This window comes from Chlorocebus sabaeus, chromosome 16 (assembly GCF_047675955.1).
Source record: "Chlorocebus sabaeus isolate Y175 chromosome 16, mChlSab1.0.hap1, whole genome shotgun sequence".
NCBI lineage: Eukaryota > Metazoa > Chordata > Mammalia > Primates > Cercopithecidae > Chlorocebus > Chlorocebus sabaeus.
The window spans coordinates 34,136,833-34,149,253 of record NC_132919.1 but is presented as its reverse complement, the minus strand read 5'-3'; the positions used below and the strand labels follow the sequence as shown (position 1 = coordinate 34,149,253).

At 44.1% G+C, this 12,421-nt stretch overlaps 1 protein-coding gene across 2 annotated transcripts in view; it reads right to left on the bottom strand.

The window, feature by feature from the left end:
- Nucleotides 1–5,128: 5,128 nt before the first annotated feature.
- The window catches only part of TAF15 (TATA-box binding protein associated factor 15), a 38,314-nt gene continuing 31,021 nt past the window's right edge, over nucleotides 5,129–12,421 (bottom strand). For both annotated transcript variants that reach the window (XM_008011077.3, XM_008011078.3), the window contains exons 12-16: nucleotides 10,550–10,642; nucleotides 8,896–8,977; nucleotides 8,688–8,776; nucleotides 8,045–8,579; nucleotides 5,129–5,457 (exon numbers count right to left, since the gene is read on the bottom strand). In XM_008011077.3, the coding sequence (XP_008009268.2) occupies nucleotides 5,418–5,457; nucleotides 8,045–8,579; nucleotides 8,688–8,776; nucleotides 8,896–8,977; nucleotides 10,550–10,642 (839 nt within the window). In that variant the 3' untranslated portion in view covers nucleotides 5,129–5,417. The remainder of the gene's footprint in view (nucleotides 5,458–8,044; nucleotides 8,580–8,687; nucleotides 8,777–8,895; nucleotides 8,978–10,549; nucleotides 10,643–12,421) is intronic.

The window sequence follows — 12,421 nt, the reverse complement described above, 5'->3', positions numbered from 1 at the left end:
TAACAAAACCCCATCTCTACTAAAAATACAAAAATTAGCTGGGTGCAGTGGCAAGCACCTGTAATCCCAGCTATTTGGGAGGCTGAAGCAGAATTGCTTGAACCCAGGAGGCAGAAGTTGCAGTGAGCCCAGAACATGCCACTGCCTGGACAATAGAGCGAGACTCCATCTTTAAAAAAAAAAAAAAGAAAGAAAAGAAAAAGAAAATCAGTGTTTCTCTGAGGATCCTGCTCTCCAACCAGCAATTACCACTGGTCCATTTCTCCATTTCCTCTCATTCATTGCCTGAATCTTAATCTTGTCACCTCGTTGATGGCATCCCTTTGGACAACCATTCAATACTCCAGCCCCTCAGTCCGTCTCAATTACAAAGACTATTCCCTTCCATTCACTTCAGCTACCCACCTCCAACATCACACCTAACCTTTGTCATCCTAGGAATTGCTCTATCTCTAAAAATGTTCACATCTCACTTTCTGACCCAGCCTTCAATCTGTGCCGTTCTTATTTATCCACACAAGTTCTTTGAATCTCATCATCAACACTAAAGTCCTGACTTCCCTCCATCCTCCCTATTACTCCCTCTTTTTTTCTTACTCAACCTGGATCCCATTCATTAATCACTACCCTTTTTTCATCTCTGATCATCTCTGATGAGAAAAACCCCTACTCTAAATCAAACTGCCTCTGCTCCTATAACCACGTTGCTATCAAAGCTGTTGAAAAAAATCACATACCCATACAGACTGGTACCCCTAAATACTTGCCTCCTATTTTTTTCTTTTTTTTTTGAGACTGAGTCTGGCTCTGTCACCCAGGCTGGAGTGCAGTAGCATGATCTCTGCTCACTGCAAGCTCCGCTTCCCGGGTTCCAGCCATTCTCCTGCCTCAGCCTCCTGAGTAGCTGGAACCACAGGGACCTGCCACCATGCCCGGCTAATTTTTTGTATTTTTAGTAGAGACAGGGTTTCACCGTGTTAGCCAGGATGGTCTTGATCTCCTGACCTCGTGATCCGCCCACCTTGGCCTCCCAAAGTGCTGGGATTACAGGCATGAGCCACCGCGCCTGGCCTATTTGCCTCCTACTTTAACTGAGTCCTTATTGTCACCTGGCAGATGTATGGGTTCCTAGGCACACACTTTCCTGATCCCCACAGTGGTTATATGTCAAGCCTTCCCTTCTAACCTCACATATCCTGCAATCTCTTAAACTTTCGGCTGGGTGTGGTGGCTTACGCCTTTAATCCCAGAATTTTAGGAGGCCGAGGTGGGTGGATCACGAGGTCAGGAGATCAAGATCATCCTGGCTAACACGGTGAAACCCTGTCTCTACTAAAAATACAAAAAATTAGTCAGGCATGGTGACGGGCGCCTGTAGTCCCAGCTTCTCTGGGGTTGAGGCAGGAGAATGTAGTGAACCCGGGAGGTGGAGCTTACAGTGAGCTGAGATCGTGCCACTGCACTCCAGTCTGGGCGACAGAGCGAGACTCTGTCTCAAAAAAAAAAAAACAAAAACAAAAACAAAAAAAACTTTCTATTGTATTACTTCCCCAAACTCTGCAGACTATTATACTTTCTCATCAGGAAAACAAAAAGACATCAGATGGAATTACCTCAACTTCCTCCTGACACCTCAGCTATATGCTTGTTTATCCTTGTTTATAGCACAAGAGTAGATAAGAGCACAGGCTCTAAGGCAGATGCCTAGGTTAGAATCCTGGCTCTGCCACTTACTAAAGATTTGATCTGGGCAAGCTGCTCAATCTCTCAGTGCCTCTGTTCCTTACTGTACCACCTAAAAAAGCCCCTTCCCAACGGCATTCAAAATCATTTACACCATCTACCTCTTCTGTGAATTATTTCCGATACCTCCTAGCTTCAAAGGATTGCTGTGAGTTAAATGAGATAATACACATAGACTGCTTATGTGCCTGGCACACAGTAAGCTCCGAATTAATGTTAGTCATGTTTTTACTACTATCAGCATTCACACCTATTTTTACCTCCAACCGCAATGCAAGAGGCATTCTCCTAAGGCAAATCCTTCACCGACATTCTAGACGCCATCCCTTCAAGGGACTTGAACATCAATTATTCAGTTTCCTTCCATGTAGTGTATAAATATGCTCAATTCTCACCCATCTTAAAAATAACCTTCCACAAGCCAGTATCCCCATCTAGCTACCTCCTCCTCTCACATCATGCCTCTACCCTTCATAATCAAAATTCTTTGTCCTGTATCCATTTCTCCAATTTTTAGTAACTTGCTATTATACGTTTCTATTATCTCACTGCAGTTTGAGTTCAGAATTCAATTCTCTACCCAAACTACTTTTGCTAAGGCAGTGGTTCTCAACAGGGGGCCATTCTGCCCCCTAGTGGCCATCTGAAGCCATTTTTTGGTTGTCACAACATGGAGAGGTAAGGGCTGCTACAGGCATCCAGTAGGTAGAGGGAGGCCAGGAATGCTATTAAACATCATACAATGCACAGGGCAGCATCCCACAGGGCATTTTTCCAACCCAGAATATCAATATTATCAAGGTTGAGAAACCCTGGGCTAAAATAATGTATAACTATGTTGATCAATGTAATGAATGCCTTCTATCCTTTACATGACATAGCCTGGCTTAAGTACTTGATATTATTAGCTTCTCCTTTCCTAAAATTCATTCTTCCTTTGGGTTCCACTGTCCACGCCTCACTGGCCATTCCCATTCTAATCTGTTTTAGGATCCTCTTCTGCTCATCTATTAAATGTATTTCTCCAAGTCTCCTCCTAGGCTCTTCTCTTTCCATATACTGTCCCCGAAAACTAGAATCACCTGGGGCTCTTTTAAAATATGCCCAGGCCTCAAGTCACGGTGGCTCATACTTGTAATCCCAGCACTTTGGGAGGCTGAGGCGGGCGGAACACGAGGTCAGGAGTTCAAGACCAGCTTGGCCAACATAGTGAACCCGTTTCTAAAAATACAAAAAATCAGCTGGGCATGGTAGTAGATGCCTGTAATCCTAGTTACTCGGGAGGCTGAGGCTGAGGCAGGCCAATCGCTTGAACCCAGGAGGCGGAGGTTGCAGTGAGCCAAGGTTGTGCCACTGCACTCCAGCCCAGGTGATAGTGCAAGACTGTTTCAAAACAATAAAAAATGGCCAGGCCTCATTCACAGATTTGTTTTGGAGTGGGTTAGGAACACTAGGAAGAAACATTTGGAAGGGAAGCTCAAAAGTTCTATTCAGTCCACATGTTTTTAATACAGTCATTTTACATCCAAGTGCAAGGGTCAAGTAGGCAACTGGGAGGGGAGAGGTCAGGACTGGAGACGTAAATTTGGTAGTTATCACCATATTAGATGGTAAAGCCATATCCTGGATAAGCTTGCCCAGGATAAAAGTGATTAAGAGAAAGGGGCTTAGAAAAAGCCCCGAGAAACTTCCAACATGTAGAGGTCGAGTTGAGAAGGTAGACATGTAATTCAGTAAGGCAGATAATCACGGGAACATGGTATTAAATGCTACTTTCTGAGTTGCAGAATTGGAGGATGTCTCTATCTAGAAGTTTCATGAGTACTCCGAACTCAACATATTCAAGATGTAATTCCCATCTTGCCTGCAAAGCTGTTCCTTTCCCAATGAACAACGTATCTACCCAATCACGCAGGCCAGAAACCGGACTCTTCCTTCTCCACTATTTCTGACATCCAACTAAATCCTGTCAAATTTCCCTCTTGATTTTTCAAATCCAGTTATCTCCTTTCTTCTAGTCACTTTCTGAGCTTCAGGCCAATATAATCCCTAACCTGGCTGTCTCCAGTCCAGCCTTCCCACAAGGCAGTCATAATCATCATCCATCTGATGCCACTCAGATCATGCCACACCGATTTGCCATCTTTTAATGACTCCCTATTTGGAGAGAGATAAAGTGAAATGCAAGGACCTTGTCATAGAGCTTGTTTACCTCTCCAGTCTTTTCTTTTGCATGACCACCCTTGAATTCTTCCCTTCAGTCACAAAGAAATACAATTCTCAAGTGCAGATCCTGCTCCCCACTCTTTGTCTTAACTCCTGATTTATTCATGTCATTTCCTTCTGGGAACACTATTTTCTCACCTCTGTACTTAGTGAACACTATTTTCTCAGTCTCTGTACTTAGTGAACTCCTCGTCTTCCCTCCACATTCGCCTTTCCCTAGTCCCATGTGACTAAATTTAGTGTCCTTCAAATTGGCCCTCTAAGCACCTTGTACTTTTTACTGGTGCACTTATCGACTATGTTTTCTGTTTACTTGGCCAGCAACATATCTAGAATCTGATCCAGTGCCTTACCCACAGTTAAGAGTAGAATAGGCCGGGCGAGGTGGCTCACGCCTGTAATCCCAGCACTTTGGGAGGCCAAGGAGGGCGGATCACGAGGTCAGGAGATCGAGACCATCCTAACAGGGTGAAACCCCGTCTCTACTAAGAATACAAAAAATTAGCCAGGTGTGGTGGCAAGCGCCTGTAGTCCCAGCTATTCGGGAGGCTGAGGCAGAAGAATGGCCGGAAACTGGGCGGCGGAGCTTGCAGTGAGCAGGGATCGTGCCACTGCACTCCAGCCTGGGCGACAGAGCTAGACTCTATCTCAAAAAGAAAAAAAAAAGAGTAGAATAAATAGTTCTCTAATAAACAGCAAATAACATAACATATGTTGCCATCTTAACCCTGGCTTGTAAATCCTTTCTCTTCCTTGGAACTTCATATTCCCAGCATCTAGTACACTCCTCTAAATAAATGATTGTCAACTGATACTAAACAACTGTATCAAAATTACCTGGTAAGCTTGATATAAATAAGTATTTCCAGCCCTAACTCCCCATACCTCACTGAGTTCTGATCCAGCAGACCTAGGGGGCTGGGAATCTAGGAATCTAAATTTAACAATCTAGGAATCTAATTTTAACAAACTCTTCAGGTGATTCTGACTTGTAGTCATTCCTGGGAACCACTAAACATAGTAGGAGCTCAATAAATATTGTTGAAAGTAACATTTTAATTTACTGAAGTACATAATTCATTTCCTAATTCTTTAGGATTAGAGTCTAATGTAACTGAGTCCTGTGTGTGACAGAACAATGCACTAATATGTACAAAAGTCCACAAAAACAAGCAGCCTTTATTGCAGTATTACAAAACACTTTTCATTTTGGCAATATTTTACAACGCATTTAGCTCCAAGGGTTGGGGAGAAGGTTGGAAACTAAAGGGGGAACTCTCAACAGACATTTCTAAAAGAAAAACTGTCCCAGCCCTCCCACCCAAATAAAAATCCAAATGTCACTTAATTTCACTACCCAAGAAGAGGCCACGAGGAAAGCAGCAGGCAAAACTCTGGCAATTTCACTATGGATCATGTCAGAGACAAAGGAACATTCAAAACAGTCATCAGTATGGTCGGTTGCGCTGATCATTTCTGTAGTCGTTTCTAGGAATGAAAAATAAAGAGCCGGACTAAATTCTAATTTTCTACCAAGGGGGAGCATCAGACACTACTTCAGGGTGCTAGTGATTGGCATCAGCTAGACAATTTCTAAAGAATGACACCATGCCTCATTTATTTCTACACTCCTAGAAGATACTTAAATGTCTAATTTATCAGCTTTAAGATTCACAAAGTTCCTAGAAGAAGCTTTGCTTCACTCCTAAAAATTTTCCACCTAGAATAAAGACTCCAAACCACCAATATTTCAGGAGATCAGAAACTGTCCCAGTTCCAGCACTCTAAATAGGAGAGTGGCATAGTGGAATAAGCAAGCACTTACAGGTATGAATTCTGGATCTGCCACTTACTATGTGACCTTGGAAAAGTTACACTAAATGACTCTGACTCTAAAATGGGAAGTATACGTACTTCATAGGGATGACAGAAGGACTAGAACTAAAGACTATAAGAACACTTTACAGTATTGGCCACACACTAAGAAGTGTTCAATAGATGGTAATTAGGTTACTCATAATAGCTAAAAATTATATAGTGCTTACTATGGGCCAGCAACTAGTACAACATAATCTAATACAAATCTGAAAAGGATGTTTTATTAGCCCCATTTTACAGATAAGAGTACTGACACTCCAGGCTGGGTGTGGTGGCTCACGCACCCAGTAATCCCAGCACTTTGGGAGGCCAAGGCAGGCGGATCACGAGGTCAGGAGATCGAGACCATCCTGGCTAACACAGTGAAACCTCGTCTCTACTAAAAATACAAAATATTAGCCAGGCGTGGTGGCGGGCGCCTGTAGTCCCAGCTACTTGGGAGGCTGAGGCAGGAGAATGGTGTGAACCTGGGAGGCGAAGTTTGCAGTGAGCCAAGTTCGCGCCACTGCACTCCAGCCTGGGTGACAGAGCGAGACTCCATTTCAAAAAAGAAAAAAAGAGTACTGACACTCACTCCAACACTCCAAAGGATTAAGTAACTTTCCTAAGATCACACAGCTAATAAGTGGTAGAGTTAGGATTTAAATTCAGACAGTCTGTTTCCCAACTTCACGCTCTTAACCATATTCTATATTAATTATCACTGCCTTATACTGCCGCTGGCATAGAGGTCCTTAGTATAATAATTGAAGTTACTCTCTATCATTGGTCTTCAACTTCTTCTGCCGCTACACCATTCATGTGCATAAGGCATTCCCATCAGTGGTTTTCATCTGGAAAAGTTATTACCAGAATCTCCAGAAAAATAACTGCAGGGTAGTATATATGATTTGAAAAAGAACCACCCTATGAAAGGTATGTTCCTTCACTTAGGAACTCCTGATTTACACATAGTTTCAAGTTATTATCTTTCTATCTCAATTATCTTTATGAGAAAAAAAAAATACACACACAGATACATCCAAACAAATAAAGATTTATGAGTAAGAATTTCCAGCAGGTGGCAGGGCTCGGTGGCTCACGCCTGTAATCCCAGCACTTTGGGAGGCCGAGGCAGGCGGATCACGAGGTCAGGAGATCGAGACCATCCTGGCTAACACAGTGAAACCCTGTCTCTACTAAAAATACAAAAAATTAGCCAGGCGTGGTGGTGGGCGCCTATAGTCCCAGCTACTCGGGAGGCTGAGGCAGGAGAATGGCGTGAACCTGGGAGGTGGAGCTTGCAGTGAGCTGAGATCGCACCACTGCACTCCAGCCTGGGCGACAGAGAGAGACTCCGTCTCAAAAAAAAAAAAAAAGAAAAGAAAAAAGGTCGGGCGCAGTGGCTCACACCTGTAATCCCAGCACTTTGGGAGGCCGAGGTGAGTGGATCACGAGGTCAGGAGATCGAGACCATCCTGGCTAACACAGTGAAACCCTGTCTCTACTAAAAATACAAAAAATTAGCCGGGCGTGGTGGTGGGCGCCTATAGTCCCAGCTACTCGGGAGGCTGAGGCAGGAGAATGGCATGAACCCAGGAGGCGGGGCTTTCAGTGAGCCAAGATCGTACCACTGCACTCCAGCCTGGGCGACACAGTGAGACTCAAAAAATAATAATAATAATAATAAAGAATTTCCAGCAGGTGCTGTGGCTCATACCTGTAATCCAAACACTTTGGGAGGCCAAGACAGGAGGAATGAGGCCAGGAGTTTGAGACCAGCCTGGGCAACATAGTGAGACCCTGTCTCTACAGAAAATTTTAAAAAATTGGCCAGGTGTGGTGGCACACACCTACAGTCCCACCTACTTGGGAGACAGAGGCAGGAGCATTGCCTGAGTCTAAGAGTTTGAGGTTACAATGAGCTATGATCATACCACTGCACTCTAGCCTGGATGACAGAGCAAGACCCTGTCTCTGTCACTAAATTTAATTTTTATTGTCTCTAAAAAATAAAAATTAAAGTTAAAAAATAAAAAGTTCCAAAACAAAATTTTAGAAATTGCTAAGCAGGAAACTAAATCATCTTCTCCATCCTAAGAGAACTGCCAATGGGAAATTCAAGTTCCAAAAAATTGGCAAAAAGAAAATGTGGTTCAAACACCCCAATCTAGGTGTAGTGAGGTAAAAAGGTTAATAAACGCATTCTAATACTCACCTTCCTCCCATTTTGCCTCCATAGCCACCTCGGTCTCCTCCGTAGCCCCCACCTCGGTCTCCTCCATAGCCTCCACTTCGGTCTCCACCGTAGCCACTGCCACCACCACGGTCTCCTCCATAGCCCCCCCGGCTTCTGTCTCCTCCATAGCCTCCTCGATCTCCTCCATAACCTCCTCGATCTCCTCCGTAACCTCCTCGGTCTCCTCCATAGCCGCCTCGGTCTCCGCCATAGCCTCCTCCTCGGTCTCCTCCATAGCCACCTCGATCTCCTCCATAGCCACCTCCTCGGTCTCCTCCATAGCCGCCTCCTCTGTCCCCACCATAGCCGCCGCCTCTGTCCCCACCATAGCCACCCCCACTTCTGTCTCCACCATAGCCGCCCCCACTTCTATCTCCGCTGTAGCCACCACCGCTGCTTCTGTCTCCACCATAGCCACCCCCACTTCTGTCTCCACCATAGCCGCCTCGGTCTCCACCTCTGCCCCCACGACCTCTGTAGCCCCTCTCTCCACCGTAGCCTCTCCCCCGGAAATCTGCAAGGTAGAAATGCAAACAATGAGGCCAGCAGAAACAACGTAAAGCCCCCTTAATGCTAGTCAGAAGATAAGCACGATGCAGATGCCATTAAAAGGCTGACCCACCTCCTCCTGAGGGACGAGAGTCCTCTGGTCTAGGCTCATTGCACTGATTGCAGGAATTCCTTCGAGCAAAGTTCATATTTCCACATGACCTAAGAAAGGAGGAAAATATAATGCTCCTAGATAGTTTCTAATGGACTCAGAACCCCTTTCTGTACCCTCCAGCCCCAATTCCAACCCCTACTCTCATCAAAGTAAACAAGATACTTACGGATTAGGGCAAACCCAATCCCCACTTTTGGGGTCTCCACCTCTCCCTTGAAAGCCTCCACGACCTCTATATCCTCCACGGCCTATGGGGATGGGGCCAGGGGAGAAAAATCAGCAGCAGACATTAACAAAACAGAAGAAAAGCATCAGATAACGTAAGAGTAGGTACCCATCAATACTTAGGCAGCACTCTGCAAATTAACCCCTTATAGCAGGACTTCGTAATTCTTTGATTTGGGTCTTGTACTTAGTAAACAGAGGACCTTGAAAACAGACCCTAGGCACATAATACAGTGCAAATAATGCACTAGAAAACTTCAAAGTCCATTTTCTGTAATACAGGTTGAGTATCCCTTCCCCCAAATACTTGGGACCAAAACTGTCTCTGATTTTGGGTTTTTCAGATTTTGAAATATTTGTCTTCTACTTGCAAGTTGAGCAGCCCAAATCCAAAAACCCAAAACCTGAAATGCTTCAATGACCATTTCCTTTGAGCATTATGTCGGTGCTCAAAGTTTCAGATTCCAGAGCATTTCCAATTTCAGATTTTTAAACTTAGGATGCCTAACCTATACCCTACTAGAGAATCTCCCTGATGAAGATTAGGTGAGAAGACAAACTCCAAATGTGAGAGTATGAATGTAAAGGCCACAGTAACATTCACCCACAAAACAAAAAAAGAAAAAAGACAAGTATATGAATCTAATAGAAATAAAGAAGCTGGGCCGAGCACGGTAGCTCACACCTGTAATCCCAGCACTTTGGGAGGCCAAGGTGGGCGGATCATCTCAGGTCAGGAGTTCAAGAGCAGCCTGACCAACATGGAGAAACCCCATCTCTACTAAAAATACAAAATTAGCCGGGTGTGGTGGCACATGCCTGTAATCCCAGCTACTCGGGAGGCTGAGGCAGGACAATCACTTGACCCCCCCGGAGGGAGAGGTTGTGGTGAGCCGAGAACGCGCCATTGTACTCCAGCCTGGGCAACAAGAGCAAAATTCCGTCTCAAAAAAAAAAAATTAAAATACAAATTTTTTTTAAAAAGCTGGCAATAACTGTATCAGGTAGCTTAAAAACTGATCAGATTAGTCAGCCAGCCATGGTGGCTCACGCCTGTAATCCCAGCACTTTGGAAGGCCAAGGTGGGTGGATTACGAGGTCAGGAGTTTGAGACCAGCGTGGCCAACATAGTGAAACCTCGTCTCTACTAAAAATACAAAAATTAGCTGGACATGGTGGTGCACGCCTGTAGTCCCAGCTACTTGAGAGGCTGAGGCAGGAGAATTGCTTGAACCCAGGAGGCGGAGGTTACAGTGAGCCGAGATCACGCCACTGCACTCCAGCCTGAGCAGAGTAAGACACCATCTCAAAAAAACACGAAAAACAAAAAAAAATTGCCTCCTGATTTCCAAGTGAACAGCAAACTATGATACAGCTTTCCAAAGGGGTATCTACAACCATTTCCCACTACTTTCTTAGCTATTACAGTATCTCATTTACCTAATCTATTCAGTACCCGAACTCATTTTAAGACACAGGAAAAAAGACCTAGTGAGAGAAAAAGCAGTACCAAGTTCACACAAATAGAAACAGAATATGAACTCAAATTTAAACCCTTGGATAGTATCCAGGACTGTGCGCAGCAAGGATCTTACCTCGCCGCCCACCTCCACTTCCACCTCCTCTCATGAATTCAGGTCTTCTAGTGGCAAAGGACACTTTAATGATGTTGCCATGGAATTCTTTTCCTAAGAAAAAAGAAATCGGCTTTGAAGCAATGCTACTCTATATCTTCACCTATCAACAAAAATATAAAAGTCTTGGAAATTTTTGGTTTCGGAGGAGTAACTGACATGTCCTCACAGAAATTAAAATACACTGGTATTCCAAAGAGTCACGCTAACAGTGGTAAAAATGTCATTATCTACTGAAAAGAGCACATCTGTCACTGGGAGATAGTCACTTCTTACCAAGCTTAAAAAAAAAAAAAAAAGAAAAAAAAACAAGGTGGAGCCGTGTGTGTCTGTAGTACCAGCTTCCAGCTACTCAGGAGGCTGAGGTGGGAGATCAACTGAGTCCAGGAGCACGAGACCAGCCTGGGGAAGGAGACAGTGTCAGGGGTGGAGAAAAAGGCCAGGTGCAGTGGCTTGTATCTGCAATCTCAGCACTTTTGGAAGCTGAGATAGGAGCCTCGCTTAAGGCCAAGAGTTTGAGACAAGCCTGAGGAACATAGCGAGACCCTTTCTCTGAAAAAAAATTTTTTTAATGAGCTAGGCATGGTGGCATGTGCCTATAGTCCTAGCTACTCAGAAGGCTGAGGCATGAGGATTACTTGAGTCTGGGAATTCAAGGCTGCAGTGAGCTATCATCGTACCATTGTATACTAGCCTGGAAGACAGAGTGATACTCTCTCTCAAAAAAAAAAAAAAAAAAAAATCGGGCATGATGACTCACGCTTGCAATCACGGCACTTTGGGGGGCCAAGGAAAGCTTGGGCTCAGGAGTTTGGGACCAGCTTGGGCAACATTGTGAAACCCCGTTTCTACAAAAAATACAAAAAAATTAACTGGGTGTGGTGGCACCGGTAAGTCCTAGCTACTTTGGAGGCTGAAGCAGATCACCTAAGCCCGGGAAGTCAAGGCTACAGCAGTGAGCCATGATCACGCCACTGCAATCTAGCCTTGGCAATGGGCTCAAAAAAAAAAAAAAAAAAAATCTGTATCTAATATTTTTACATGGGAAAAAAAAAAGCCAGTTTAAGGGAATGAATACATGTGCAAGTGCAATAACATGTATTTATCTACACATATGCTTATATGCATTGCCTACTGTGCTTACTAGGGGAAACAAGATCACTAGGGTTCAAAGGTGAAAAAGAAACTCCTATTTTACCATATGCCCTTGGTACCATTTGAAATTTTCTGATCATTTCCAAAGTAGCATAATAATTAGTAACTTTAAAAAAAATAGTAGTAAATAAGAATTGGCAAGATTTGAACTATAGAGTTAGGTTTAAAAGGCTCATACGTCCTATGGGCACAAGTCACTATAATTTCTGAATATACCATACACAAAAGAAATAGCTTCATGATTCATTTCTCTCATTCTTATGAAAGCAGAAAAGTAGGAAAGAATGGACTTAGACTTCAACAGCAAGGTGATGAAGCCTGACAATTAGTCTAAAAAAGTAAAGAATAGAGAGATGGGAACAGATAGGGTATTACAATGTCATTTTTTTTTTTTTTTTTTTTTGATGGAGTCTTGCTGTGTGTCACCCAGGCTGGAGTACAGTGGTGTGATCTCGGCTCACTGCAACCTCTACCTCCTGGGTTCAAGCAATTCTCCTGTATCAGCCTCCTGAGTAGCTGGGATTACAGACGCTCGCCACTGCGCCTGGCTAATTTTTGTATTTTTCGCAGGGACGAGGTTTCACCATGTTGGCCAGGCTGATTTCGAACTCCTGACCTTGTGATCCACCTGCCTCAGCCTCCCAAAGTGCTGGGATTACAGGCATGAGCGACCGTGCC